The sequence below is a fragment of the Pituophis catenifer genome, unplaced genomic scaffold (assembly GCF_029215685.1).
Source record: "Pituophis catenifer annectens isolate HBS135680 unplaced genomic scaffold, rPitCat1.0.hap2 SCAF_16, whole genome shotgun sequence".
In the NCBI taxonomy this organism is placed as follows: domain Eukaryota; kingdom Metazoa; phylum Chordata; class Lepidosauria; order Squamata; family Colubridae; genus Pituophis; species Pituophis catenifer.
The window spans coordinates 12,526,120-12,540,847 of record NW_027256896.1 but is presented as its reverse complement, the minus strand read 5'-3'; the positions used below and the strand labels follow the sequence as shown (position 1 = coordinate 12,540,847).

The 14,728-nt window shown below is 42.0% G+C and overlaps 1 protein-coding gene across 1 annotated transcript in view; it reads left to right on the top strand.

Annotated features, from left to right (window-relative positions):
* The window catches only part of IFT140 (intraflagellar transport 140), a 91,036-nt gene that overhangs the window by 5,680 nt on the left and 70,628 nt on the right, over positions 1-14,728 (top strand). The window contains exons 5-12 of the mRNA XM_070955238.1: positions 987-1,159; positions 1,441-1,532; positions 3,864-3,970; positions 5,046-5,194; positions 9,790-9,993; positions 11,955-12,027; positions 13,007-13,098; positions 14,353-14,480. Coding sequence (XP_070811339.1) covers positions 987-1,159; positions 1,441-1,532; positions 3,864-3,970; positions 5,046-5,194; positions 9,790-9,993; positions 11,955-12,027; positions 13,007-13,098; positions 14,353-14,480 — 1,018 coding nt within the window. The remainder of the gene's footprint in view (positions 1-986; positions 1,160-1,440; positions 1,533-3,863; positions 3,971-5,045; positions 5,195-9,789; positions 9,994-11,954; positions 12,028-13,006; positions 13,099-14,352; positions 14,481-14,728) is intronic.

The window sequence follows — 14,728 nt, the reverse complement described above, 5'->3', positions numbered from 1 at the left end:
TTTGTTATTTTTTTCAAATAACTCAAGGCGGTGAACATACCCAGCACACCTTCCTCCTCCTATTTTCCCCACAACAACCCTTTGAGGTGAGTTGGGCTGAGATAGAGGGACTGGCCCAAAGTCACCTAGCTGGCTTTCGTGTCTAAGCCTGGACTAGAACTCACGGTCTCCTGAAGATTGCCTCAAGGACACCCAGTTTGTTCTGACCTAGGCTTCCCAAGAGCCTGAAGCAGGCTCCTTGTCCCGACAAAAACCCCTTTTTATTAAATTACTGTGAATTCCTCTCATTCACATCCAGCAAAGTCTTTCAAGGGAGAATTTACGGTCGCAGACCTTATCTGGCTTGGAGAGCTGCCAGGCCGATATCTTCAAAACTTGAAGTCTCTGAGAGTCACGAACCAATTAAGCGAACTAATTGTCTCCTGCAAACTCCATTCCCCTTTCACTCCTCTTTATTCCCTATGGGAGGGGCCATTCACTGTCCACCTGTGGCTTTACTCCTGAGTCGACCCTTGTTCCTTAGCTGTTCCCTTCCTCTGGCAGCTCTGCGCATGCGCACACTGGGAACAGGCTCCAGCTGTTCATCTGCCTCACTGATGTCAGACTCTGAAGGCAGCTGACAACTGTCAGACGGCCCTGGCCCCATCTCTGCCTCCGACGCACAGCACTCATCAGAGCCTTCCCCAGACTCCAGGATTGGCCCATGTTCCTCCCCAGTCTCCTCACTGTCCGAATCTGCTGACAGATTCGCTGGCGGGCCCCAACGCAGTTGGCTTTCATGGCTAAGGTCACAATCTCCCGTAACCATCATCTTCATAAAACCTTACTGCTTCCATTAAGGTTCTTTCCATCATTTTGAAAAAGGCATCGGTTGATTCCACTCTGAGATCATTTGAGATAAGTTTTTTTCACCATTAATCCTGAATTTGGGACAGCCTGAGCTTCATTAGATGGCCGAGTTAACTACCCAATTGTTTGCATTGCAGGAACTGTGCATTATGTGAGCGAAAGAGGAAAGACCAACCAAGCGCTGGTGATAGAAACTTCCATCCAAAAAATGCTGTTCATGGAAAGAGACGTCTTAGTAGTAATAACGGAGACTCTCCTCTTGTCCCTTCACAAAATTTCTCCCGAAGGAGAAGCAGAAGAACTTCTGAAGGTAAGGTAGCGGGCTCTGTGTGACACATTACTTATGAAAAAAGTTAATTGTTGTGGATTTTGGCTGGTTTACACGCTGCCTCGAGGACACTGGAGCTCCACTTCATTATACATGCCTGAAAGTGAAGAATGAAAAATAATTTATGAGCAGACACGCTGAACTGCCTTTTCAAACGGTCAGCCACTTTTATTTCAGCGCACGTGGCTTGCTTGGGCCGTGATCTTTGAGAAAGGATTAATTACACTCAATAACTTGGTGTGCTGAATGCTTTTTGTCACCAGGTGAAGTTGAGTGGAAAAATGAATCATCCTGCTGATATCACTTTGATTGATCATAGCCTCCTTATCACAGCAACAAACGAACCCCTTCTTAGGTAAGAAAAGGATTTGGTCTTTTGTGGTGCTGCCTGGTTCACCTATAACCTTAAATTATACCAAATGCAACATTAGATTTAAGAACAAAGAGGTGCCTGTAAGAACTCCTGAGACCTCACTACTTCTTTCTTTCTTTCTTTCTTTCTTTCTTTCTTTCTTTCTTTCTTTCTTTCTTTCTTTCCTTCCTTCCTTCCTTCCTTCCTTCCTTCCTTCTTCCTTCCTTCCTTCCTCCTCCTCCTCCTTCATTTTCTCCTTCTCCTTCTCCTCCTTCTCCTTCTCCTTCTCCTCCTCCTCCTTCTCCTTCTTCTTCTCCTCCTCCTTCTGCCATATCCATCATTGGACGTTGGTGATCATGTTGGCGATCCTATTTTTATCACAAAAAAGTGCTGTTAAGTTTTGTCCAAACCAGATTTTGAAGCCATGATGTTCTTCTTCTGCCTGGACCTCATTTGCTTTCAATCTTTCCTTGGAGAATTAAGTGAAGTATGCCATATTTTTCTGGGTGTCGCATCACGTGTCCAAAATATTCTAACTTTCGCTTTTTTTTCACTAACTTCTTTCTTACACGACCTGATAAAATATGGCTAAACTGGCTTGCTTAGTAGTTAACCATAGTTTCTTTTAAACCATGACTTCTGCCTCAAATACAATCTCTCCCTCTGTGAGGGAGACAGGCAATCCCTAAATATGATGTATGTATGTATGTATGTACCATATTTTTCTGAGTATAAGATGCTCCAGACTATTAAGACCTACATTTTTTGGAGAGGAAAACAAGAAAAAAAAATCTGCCTCTGCCTCCCAGCAATTTGCCTCCTTGCAGCAAACAGCAAACAGCCTGCTTTAGTTTCGTTTTCATTTTCAGCACAGCCTGATTAGCACAAGAAAAAAAATCTGCCTCCCAGCAATTTGCTTCCTTCCAGCAAACAGCAGAGGCCCTCATGGCAATAAGCAATGGCAGTCCCTGCAGCCTGAAACAGCTGATGGTCGGGAAGCCGATCCAACCGGCAATCAATTGCTTGTGCTAATCAGGCTGTGCTGAAGCTGAAAATGGCTGTTTACTATTTGCTGCTTGCTGCAAGGAGGTAAACTGCTGGGAGGCAGAGGCCAAAGGGTGGGGGCCAGCGGGGGGACAGGGCTACATTTGGTGTATAAAACGCACCCAAATTTTCACCCTCTTATAGGGGGAAAAAGTGTGTCTTATACTCTGAAAAATATGGTATGTATGTATGAACAAACGGATAAAAAAGTCACATTTTTGGTCACGTTTTCCCAATTGAACCTATGGTTAAATCTGTCTGTATGTTGTGAAATTGAAGAATTTTCATCATGTCTTCCGACTGCTCGTTGGTGTTCATGGATGCGTTCTGAAAAATACTGTCATATGATTTCAAAGTCACAGAACTCTTAGGAGCAGCGCTGAGCGAGTAGACACGAAGAACAAGAAATATCTCTCTCAATTAAAGGACTGTAATCTCCACCCTCCTGCTTCATCTCTTAAGCAATAGGCCAGCTACTGGATGGTTACTGTTTTAACCATGGTTATGATTAGTTTTAGAGTTGCCTTAAGTGAATGGAAGTGTTGTGGCCTGCCAGCGGCCAGCGGATCTGACAGCAGATTCAGACAGTGAGGAGGTTGGGGAAGAACAGGGGCCAGTCCTGGACTTTGGGGAAGGCTCTGATGAGTGCTTTGCATCGGAGGCAGAGAGGGGGCCAAGGCCGTCTGACAGTTGTCAGCTGCCTTCAGAGTCGGAAATCAGTGGGGCAGAAGAACAGCTGGAGCCTGTTCCCAGTGTGCACATGCAAAGAGCTGCCAGGAGAAGGGAACAGCTAAAGAACAAGGGTCGACTCAGGAGTAAAGCCATAGGTGAATGGCCCCTCCCAGAGGGAATAAAAGAGGAGCAAAAGGGGAGTGAAGTTTGCAGGAGACAATTAGTTTGCTTAATTGGTTTGTGACTCTCAGAGACTCCTTGCCAAGTTTTGAAGATATCGGCCTGGCAGCTCCCCAAGCCAGATAAGGTCTGTGACTGTAAAGTCTCCCTTGAAAGACTTTGCTGGATGTGAATGACAGGAACTCACAGTAACTTAATAAAAAGGGGTTTTTGTTGGGACAAGGAGTCTGCTTCATGGTTTGGGGAAGCCTAGGTCAGAACAGGAAGAGTTTCTCACAGTCTTAGGGAGAGATACAAGAAAAGAAGTTGGCAAACAGCCAAGGCAAGGCAGAAAAACAAATATGGGCAGCATCAGGCTTTACAATAATGCCTTTTGATATATTTTTTTTGTAAGCCATGCACTTTATTAACTATATTTCTTGTACCTTTTCTGTGTAGGTTCTGGGACTTGGAACGGGGTGAGAATTACGTCCTTTCTCTGGATGAACAGCTAGGCTTCGAAACCGGAGAATGTGTCCATTGCGTCTCCTATTGCAATGCCAAAGGTATATAAACGATCAGGTTGCTTTGAACTTGAGCACCTTAATTATCCATGTTTTTTTAAAAAATATCATTTAATTTTATAATTATTTTAAATCGTTAAATTGTATCCTTGAATTGTCCCGCCACAAGTTGTCCCCTGGCTGTGGTGAGTTGGCCTTAGATGGCAAAGTTGGAATGAGATGCAGCTTGCTTTAAATTGGTCCATTACCAGGGGTGGGCTGCTGGGGGTTCACAGGGATTCAGGAGAACCTCTAACTAAAATTAGAGGTTAGATGAGATGAGATGAGATTAGATGAGATTAGATTAGTTTAGAGTAGAGTAGAGTAGAGTAGAGTAGAGTAGAATAGGGAATAGAGTAGAGTAGAGTAGAGTAGAGTAGAGTAGAGTAGAATAGAATAGAATAGAATAGAATAGAATAGAATAGAATAGAATAGAATAGAATAGAATAGAATAGAATAGAATAGAATAGAATTCCTTATTGGCCAAGTGTGATTGGACACACAAGGAATTTGTCTTTAGTGCAAATGCTTTCAGTGTACATAAAAAGAAAAGATACGTTCGTCAAGAATCAGAAGGTACAATACTTAATGATAGTCATAGGGTACAAATAAGCAATCAAATCATAGCAGGAAACAGTCAATATAAATCGTAAGGATACCAGCAACAAGGTTACAGCTATACAGTCGTAAGTGAGAGGAGATGGGTGATAGGAACGATGAGAAGATTAATAGTAGTGCAGACTTAGTAAATAGTTTGACAGTGTTGAGGGAATTATTTGTTTAGCAGAGTGATGGCGTTCGGGGAAAAAACTGTTCTACGTATCCTATGACTATCACTAAGTGTTGTATCTTATGATTCTCGATGAATATATTTTATTTTTTCTTTATGTACACTGAGAGCCTATGCACCAAAGACAAAATTCCTTGTGTGTCCAATCACACTTGGCCAATAAAGAATTCTAATTCTAATTCTAAAAAAAAACAAAAACAAGAGCCCTTCTATTCTTTTCTTTAATCAAAACAGTCAATCAGCTCTGACGACATCCTTGACCAGATTTTAATATGGTCCATTTGACAGGTCTTCTAGCCGCTGGCACCAATAAGGGCCGAATAGCTATGTGGAGGAAAGTGCCATTCATTAGCCAAACTACCTGGTCCCTGGAAGGCAAGGACAGATGGAAACTTCAGACCCCTACAGAGCTGGACGGGAATATCATTCAAATCGAGGTAAAGTCACCGATAAGAGTTGATCCTTCCCTTTGGCTTACTTGGATGCAACACCAAGTGCCAAAGAAGGTACAGTCCCACATCAGGGATACCCAGAGTAAGCTTTCTTGGCACAGGTGAGCTCGCTAGAGATAACAATTCCTTGGGAGATGCCACATACATTCATTCATTCATTCATTCATTCATTCATTCATTCATTCATTTGTCAACAAGTACAAGGAAACAAGTAACATTATAGACATAGACATGGACACATGAAAATTTTTTGGCACAAATAAAAGGAAATAAATAGGCAAAACATAGCCATAAACACATAGAATGATTACATATAAATGGGGATGATAGAACTGGGACGGTAGGCAGCTGGTGCGCTTATGCACGCTCCCTTAGGGACCTCTTAAGAAACATGAAAGGTCCATGGGAGACAGTTTAAGGTCAAAGGTATGGGGGTTAGAGAGACTAACAACAGGATCAGGTAGAGTGTTCCAGACATTTACTACTCTATTGCAGAAGTCATATTTTCCACAAGATTAGAGTGAATTACATTGAGTTTGAATCTATTAATAGCCCTTGTGTTATTACGGTTGAAATTAAAGTCCTCATTTACAGGTAGGACTTTTTGGTAAATAATCTTATGAACTAAGCATAGGTCGGAACGTAGACGGCGTAGTTTGAGGCTATCCAGACCTAAAATTTCAAGCCTGGTGGGATAGGGAATTTTATTTCCAGCAGAGGATTTGAGTACTCTTCTAGTAAAATATCTCTGGACCCTCTCTAGCGTATTGATGTCTGAAATACAGTGAGGGTTCCAGGCAGGTGAACAGTATTCAAGGATAGGTCTGGCAAAGGTTTTAGATGCCCTAGTTTGAAGTCTAGCGTTACCAGAGATAACGACTTACGACCATTTGTTTAGTGAAATGTTCAAAGTTACAATGGAGCTGAAAAAAAAGTGACCGATGACCAGTTTTCACACTTACGACTCTTGCAGCCTCCCCATGGTCACATGATCAAAATTCGGATGCTTGCCAATTGACTCATATTTATGACCGTCACATGATCCCCTTTTGCGACCTTCTGACAAGCAAAGTCCATAGGGAAGCTAGATTTCCCCGAACAGCCGTTGTTACTAACGTAACAATTGCAGCGACTCACTTAAAACTGTGGCAAGGAAGTTCGTAAAATGAGAGGCAACTCGCTTAACCACTATTGCTTAGCGACGGAAATGCTGGCTCAGTTATGGTCATAAGTCGAGGACTACCTGTATTTTTCAACCTTCCCGACTTTTAAGGTCCTGCTGGCTGAGGAACTCTGGGAGTTGAAGTCCACCCATCTTAAAAGTTGCCAAGAACAAGAAGCAATGGGTGGAAATTAATAAAGGAGAGAAGCAAATTAGAACTAAGGAGAAATTTCCTGGCAGTTAGAACAATTAATAAGTGGAACAACTGGCCTCCAGAAGTTGTGAATGCTCCAACACTGGAAGTTTTTAAGAAGATTTTATTTTATTTTTTATTTTATTTTGAATTTGTATACCGCCCTTCTCCCTGAGGACTCAGGGCGGTGAACAGCCAAGTAAAAACATCAAGTACAAATATTAAAATACAGTTAAAATATACATATATAAATTTGGCCCCATTAATTAAAAACAATAAACAAAACACTTAAAAACACTTAAAAAATTAGGCCAGCCCGGCTTGCTGAAAAAGGAAGGTTTTAAGGGCACGGCGGAAGGCACCGAGGTCTTGGATTCTCCTTATCTCTGGAGGCAATTGATTCCAGAGGGTAGGTGCCCCCACAGAGAAGGCCCTCCCCCTGGGGGTCACCAGCCTGCACTGTTTGGCTGATGGCACCCCGAGGAGGCCCTCTCTGTGGGAGCGCACGGGTCGATGGGAGGTCGTCGGTAGCAGCAGGCGGTCTCGGAGATAACTAGGCCCTATGCCATGGAGCGCTTTAAAGGTGATAACCAACACCTTGAAGCGCACCCGGAAGACCACCGGGAGCCAGTGCAGCTCGCGCAGGAGCGGTGTTACATGGGAGCGCCAGGCTGCTCCCGTCACTACCCGCGCTGCTGCATTCTGGACCAGTTGGAGCCTCCGGGTGCTCCTCAAGGGGAGCCCCATGTAGAGAGCGTTGCAGTAGTCAAGTAGTCAAGATGTTGGATAACCATTTGTCTGAAGTGGTGTAAGGTTTCCTGCCTAAGCAGGGGGTTGGACTAGAAGACCTTCAAGGTCCCTTCCAACTCTGTTATTTTATTTTAAGGTGGAAAAACATTGATGTCTAAGATTAGATGGGCCCTCCCTCTGAAAGGGCCTTCTGTTGAAGATTCATTTCTATCCAACATTATCCACCTTCTGAAAAAAAGAAATTTTCTAGGGGACTTTGGAGATGTGACGCCAGCATTATATTATATTACTGAGGGGTTTTTTTTTTATTTGATTTATATGCCGCCCTTCTCCAGGGACTCAGGGTGGCTTACAATGCGTTAAGCAATAGCCTTCATACTTTTGTATATTTTATACAAAGTCAACTTATTGCCACCACAAACCGGGTCCTCATTTTACCTATCTTAGAAAAGATGGAAGGCTGAGTCAACCTTGAGCCGGTGAGATTTGGACTTGCAGTAATTGCAGGCAGCTGATGTTAATAACAGTGCTTTAGTCTGCTGCGCTACCAGGGCTACCAGTTTTGAAAAGTCCTTCCTTAATTTTTTGTACTACGTTCCTTATTACTGTGAGCTCTTAAGGCTCTGTTTGATTGCAATGGGATATTAATTTGGTTCAATAAATACATTTAAAAAAACAATTTCTTCCAATCAGGTATAAGAATGAAAAGGAAACTAGAGACTCGTTGGAAATGTGAGCAAATAGATAATGCCTTGTTGAGAACCTTGTGTGAAGTGTTTATTTGTCTGTGGCGTTAATCTTTGGCAGATGAAAAGTACAGCCCTGTTTGGTTTTAAAGTTCAGCATACGCTTAAATTAACAGACATAACAACGCTTGTTCTTGTTCTCTTGATCTATTATGGTAGACAAATCATAACAAACATGATTTGTTATGATTTGCAAGCCTCTTACATAAATAACCAAAGCAGAATGCATTTGATTCGGCCAGCTTGAACTGTACTGTTGCTGGATAGATTTTGGGCCTTGCCATCTATACCTTCTAGATATACTACAAGTTTTTGTTTCAACCCTTTTGGTATATTGATTTCCCATTTTTTGTAATGCTTCCTGGGGGAGGGATTATTTTGGGGGGAGGCTTATTTTAGCACATGCGCTCAAAAGCCTGATTGGCCTTATTGTCAGGGGAGGTCTTATTTTTGGGGAAACGGGATAGATAGATAGATAGATAGATAGATAGATAGATAGATAGATAGATAGATAGACAGAGATAGAGATAGAGATAGAGATAGAGATACATACATACACACCATATTTTTCGGACTATAAGATGCACCGGAGTATAAGACGCACCACGATATCGAAGAGGTAAACAAGAAAAAATAAGTTTTTGCCCTCCCTGGCCTCCAGGAGACTCTGCACGCCTCCCAAACCCTGTTTTCGTGAAAAATGGGCCAGTTTTTGGCCTCCCAAACCCCCCATGCGTCACATTTTCCCCTCCCCAGCCCCAAGGAGCACTCTGCAGGCCTCCCAAAGCCTCTGCGCATCCCATTTTTGCGAAAAACGGGCCTGTTTTTGGTGAAAACAGAACATGCGGGGCAGGATTTTGGGAGGCCAAAAATGACTGTATTTGGTGTATAAGATGCACCAACATTTCCACCCTCTTTTTTGTGGGAGGGGGAGTGAGTCTTATACTCCAAAAAATACGGTAATTGCTTAATTTCCCAAATGTTATCCTCCCTACAAAGTGCAGTTCAAAATCATAATAATTCAAGCATTGGGAACTCTTAAGAAGTTATCCCAAAGGTGCTTTTTCAGGAGGCAACTGGACTTTCTTGTTTTTTTCTTTTGAAGACGTTTCGCTTCTCCTCCAAGGAGCTTCTTCAGCTCTGACAGGGATAGTGGAGAATGGAAGGATTCCCATTCTTCAGAGCTGAAGAAGCTTCTTGGAAGAGAAGCGAAACATCTTCAAAAGAAAAAAAAATAAGAAAGTCCAGTTGCCTCTTGAAAAAAAAAAAAAACACCTTTGGGACAACCGTGACCTTGGATGACTGAGAATCTAGAGCCTTGATAGTACAGTGGTTTAATGCACCCTGTTATTAACACAGCTGCCTGCAATTTCTGCTGGTTCGAATCTCTCCAAGGCTCAAGGTTAACTCAGCCTTCCATCCTTTCTAAGGTAGGTGAAGTGAGGACCCAGTTTGTGGGGGCAATAAGCTGACTTTGTATAAAATATACAAAAGAATGAAGGCTATTGCTTAACACATTGTAAGCCGCCCTGAGTCTCCGGAGAAGGGCGGCATATAAATCAAATTAAAAAAAAAAAAAATCTCTTAAGAAGACTATCTTAAGAAGCTATCAATGTTTGTCTTCTTTTGATGGTTTCTTTCAAAGGGTCCGTGGCTCTGTACACAATGCATTTTCTCCTTAAGCCGGCCGGTGAATATCCTAATGCGTTTTTCTTCCTTGTCTTTCAAGTGGAGTTCCAAAAAGAATCTGTTGGCTGTAAACCTAAACAACTCGGTAGCCATCCTGAGAGAACAGGCCATGGCTTCGCACTTCCATCAACAAATGGCCGTGGTCCAGGTTTCCCCAAACTTGTTCAACATCACCAGCTTCAGCAGCAAAATGATGGATAACCTCCGTATCGATACGCATGTGAACGGAGTGTGCACAACCAAGGTATTTTCCATCGGTTCGATGTACAGTGGTACCTCATGTGCAGTGAACTGCATTGAAACTCATCGAAATTGGTCCTCAGTGCATTTGGATGGGAAAATTTTGTCCCGGTACTCATCGTTTGATTGGTACTCGACGCACAACCTAGAACTGGTCATTGTCAGCTGCTTTGTGACTCACTACATTATTCCTTATGGGGAAAAATGTGTTTGGTACTTCTTGTTTCTGGTACTCACCATGCCTCCTGTAGCCAATGATGAATACCAAGGTACCACTATCTTGGTTTTGGGGATGAAGATAGATAGAATTCTTCATTGGCCAGGTGTGATTGGACACACAAGGAATTTGTCTTTGGTGTATATGCTCTCAGTGTACATAAGGAGAATAAAATACATTCATCAAGAATAAAAACATACAATGCTTAGTGATAGTCAAGGTTACTAATAAGATATCAAATCGTGGTAGGAAACAAGTAAAAACAATATACATTGAAAGATACAAGCAGCATGGTTACAGTAATAAGTGGAAAGAGATAGATACTAGTAAGGAAGAGAATAATAATAGTAATACAGTCTTAGTAAATTATTTGACAGTGTTGTGGGAATTAGTTGTTAAGCAGAGTGATGGCATTCAGGAAAAAACTGTTCTTGTGTCTAGTTGTTCTGGTGTGCAGTGTTCTATAGCGTCGTTTTGTGGGTAGAAGTTGAAACAATTTATGTCCAGGATGCGAGGGGTCTGTAAATATTTTCACAACCCTCTTTTTGACTCGTGCAGTAGACAGGTCCTCAATGGAAGGCAGATTGGTAGCCATTGTTTTTTCTGCAATTCTAATTATCCTCTGAAGTCTGTGTCTGTCTTATTGGGTTGCAGAGCCAAACCAGACAGTTATAAAGGTGCAGATGACAGACTCAATAATTCCTCTGTAGAACTGGATCAGCAGCTCCTTGGGTAGTTTGAGCTTTCTGAGTTGGGGCAGAAAGAACATTCTGTGTTATGCTTTTTTGATGACATTTTTGATGTTAGGTGTCCATTTTAAGTCTTGAGATATGATAGAACCTAGAAACTTGAAGGTCTCTACAGTTGATACTGTGTTGTTTAGTAGTTTTCTTCTAAAATCCATCACCATTTCTACGGTTTTATATATTGTATGATGCATAATGTACATCAGTGATGGGTTGCCCCCGGTTCGGACCGGTTCACAAGAACCGGTAGTAAAACTGGCAGGAGGCTCCACCCACCGACCCAGACGTCATCATAGGTGAACTGCGCATGCGCACGCTCCCAATGCAAACCGGTAGTAAAGGTAAGGAGAACCTATCCCTGATGTACATGTACAGTGTTATTTGTTGAGATGAGTAGCTATAGAAATCAAATAAATAATGAATAGAACAGCAGTTTTCCTGTCTGCACAGCAAGGTGAAGCAAAAACAGAAACTATAATAATTGAAATTAATAGACTTAACTTTCTTGAACCTGAATAAACAGTATTTAGGTTGCTAAATTCCTAGGAGATAAATCTTTTTCTCCTAGGAATTTAGCAAGCTAAATGCTGTTTAGGTGAAGGTCACCAGGTTTTTTTGTTTTTTTTTAATGAAATTTTATTGAATTAAGAATATATTACAATTCAAACTATACGGTTCGGCAACGTGTAGTCATATTGTATTTTTACAAGTGCGGTGTCTAATCAATTATCTAATTATACAGTTTATACAAAAATTCTTATATATGAAATTAATTACTGTTTAATTAAGATATAATAATATATCTTAAGGGTCACCGTTTTATACGGGGCACAACCAGAATCAACTCCAGGAGCTGCTATTGTCCATGAAAAATTTCTCTAGAAGCGAACATACCATATAGAAACTCTATTGGTTGGCCCTAAAGGAGTAGTATCAAATTTTGAGATCTGGGTTAATCTGAAAAAATGGATTTGTAGTGACCTTTTTGATCCCGCCTTTTAGGATGCTGTAGCATTCTGGAATGGAAAGCAAGTTTCTATCTATGAACTCTCAGCTGCCACTTTACGGAATTCCGGTAGGTTGAACGGCTTTTAATGGAATTTTGGGTGCATATTAGAAAATAATATAGAATGCCAATAATTTGCTTTTTTATAGAAAGGGGCAAGAAAAGAGAAAATAGGCATGTTTCTGTACTAAAATGTATTCAGAATGGACTGTGATTAATATATGTGTGTGGGGGTATGTGTATACATATATACACACACACACATGTATGTATGTATGTATGTATGTTGTGGACAAAACTCAACAGCACTTTTTTGTGTGGCTGTTGATAAACATAGGATCGCCAACATGATCGCCAATATCCAATGGCGGATATGGCACAAGAAGAAGATATATATATATCGGTATGTGTGTGAGCGTGTCTATGTGTGTGTAGATATCAATGGTGGGTTTCAAATTTTTTTACTATCGGTTCTGTGGGCATGGCTTGGTGGGCATGGCAGGGAAAGGATACTGTAAAATCTCCATTCCCTCCCCAATCCAGGGGAAGGTTACTGCAAAATCCCCATTTCTTCCTGATCAGCTGGGACTCGGGAGGCAGAGAATAGATGGGGGTGGGGCCAATCAGAATTTTTACTACTGGTTCTCCAAACTACTCAAAATTTCCGCTACTGGTCCTCCACAACTGGTCAGAACCTGCTGAAACCCACCTCTGGTATACGTGTGTGTGTGTGTGTGTGTGTGTGTGTGTGTGTGTGTGTGTGTATCTCATATATGTGTGTGCATGTACTGTATGTGTGTGGTTATATATTTATTTTCTTTTGAGAATGGGCATCAGAATTTCATTGTTTAATGCATGCCAGTGTGTTCACTGAAAAAAATGACAATAAAGGTTATCGTACCTTAAAGAAAAGATTGCTAATATTTTAGGGGTTTTTTTGTAGACAGCATTCGGGGATAATTTACAGCCTATTGGATGAAACTCTTAGCTGTACAAATAACAAGAGAGATTAAGGCCGTTGTAAGAATGTTCTTTTGACTGGTTCCAGGTTCTTTCCTCTGTGATTCCCCGGTACTGGCTATGCACGAAGAGAACCTTTATACCGTTGAACCAAATCGGGTTCAAGTCCGCACCTGGCAAGTAAGCGAGTTGGCATTACAGGGTGGCAGGTTACAAGCCCTCTGCTTAAGGAAATAGTTTGGGATTGATGGCACGATATTTGTGGTTCGAGTGAGACTCTTCTGCCTCTATGGTCTGGCCCATTAACAGTATACAGTAGTGGCCAAAATTGTGGAAACCTTTTGGGAACCAACCTTTTTCTGGAGTAGTACCATAAAATTATATATCAATGGAAAGATAATTGAATCAAGAATGTCATGCAATAACTTTTATGAAGGATTTGCTATTAGAATAGCAGCTACAGTATAAAGAAGAAAAGGGAAACACGTAGAAAAAATGAGATATGCAAAAATTATCCCCCATGTCAGTTAATCCTTAGTTGGGTAACCTTTAACAAGAACTCTGGTGGCTCAGCAGACTAAAGCACTGTTATTAACATCCACTTACATCTGCTGCCTGCAATTACTGCAAGTTTAAATCTCACCAGACTCAAGGTTGACTCAGCCTTCCATCCTTTTTAAGGTAGGTAAAATGAGGACCCAGATTATGGGGGCAATAGGCTGACTTTGTATAAATATACAGAAGTATGAAGGCTATTACTTAACGCATTGTAAGCCGCCCTGAGTCTGCAGCATATGAATTAAATTTAAAAAACAAAACAAAACATGAATTACGGCCTTAAAACGTCTTCCCATGGAGTGAACCAAATCTTTTAGTTCTGCAGCTGTTCTAATGTGAAGCCAAGATTGAAGGATTGCTTCTATTAACTGGGTTTTATTGCTGGGTCGCTTCTGACTAACAAGTTTCTTTAGTCGGCTGCATAGATTTTCAATTGGGTTAAGGCAGGGGTCAGCAACCTGCGGCTCTAGAGCCTCGTGTGGCTTTTTCATCCCTCTGCTGCGGCTTCCTGTCACCCAAAATATGCGTCACAACCTCCAATGTGCGACATCCGCCATCATGCGATTTATTGAGCTTTTCAACCCCTGGTAGGCCAACCATGGATAAATTCAAGAAAAGAAAAATTTCAGAAGAAAACAGAACATTCAATTCAACTACATATGCAAGTTTTGTGGCCGCTCAAGAAATAGTCAGGCACGGGAAGGGTTTTGTGGCTCCCGGTATTTTCTTTTCTGTGAGAAACAGGTCCAAATGGCTCTTTGTGTGTTTAAGGTTGCAGACCCCTGGGTTAAGGTCTGGGCTATTGGTCAGGACAGGATGACCAAAGACGACCCACCCAGGCCTAGTTTGAACCCTGCTGCATTTCTTCTCTCCCAGGGCACCGTGAAGCAGCTGCTTTCCTTCCCTGAATCGGAAGGCAATCCCTGCTTTCTGGACGTCTGCGGGAATTACCTGACAGTGGGGACCGACTTGTCTCACTTTAAGATCTTTGATCTTTCTCGCAGGTACGGAGCTTTGTTACGAACTTTTCCATTTGTTCATTTTTATTTATTTTTTTACAATTTGAATGCCATCTTTGATGATGTTGTGGCCCGCCAGTGGCCAGCACAGCTGGCAGCAGATTCTGACAGTGAGGAGGTTGGGGAGGAATGGGGGCCAATCCTGGAGTCTGGGGAAGGCTCGGACTAGGGCTCTGAGTCGGAGGCAGAGATGGGGCCAAGGCCATCTGGTAGTTCTTTGCTGCCTCCGGAGC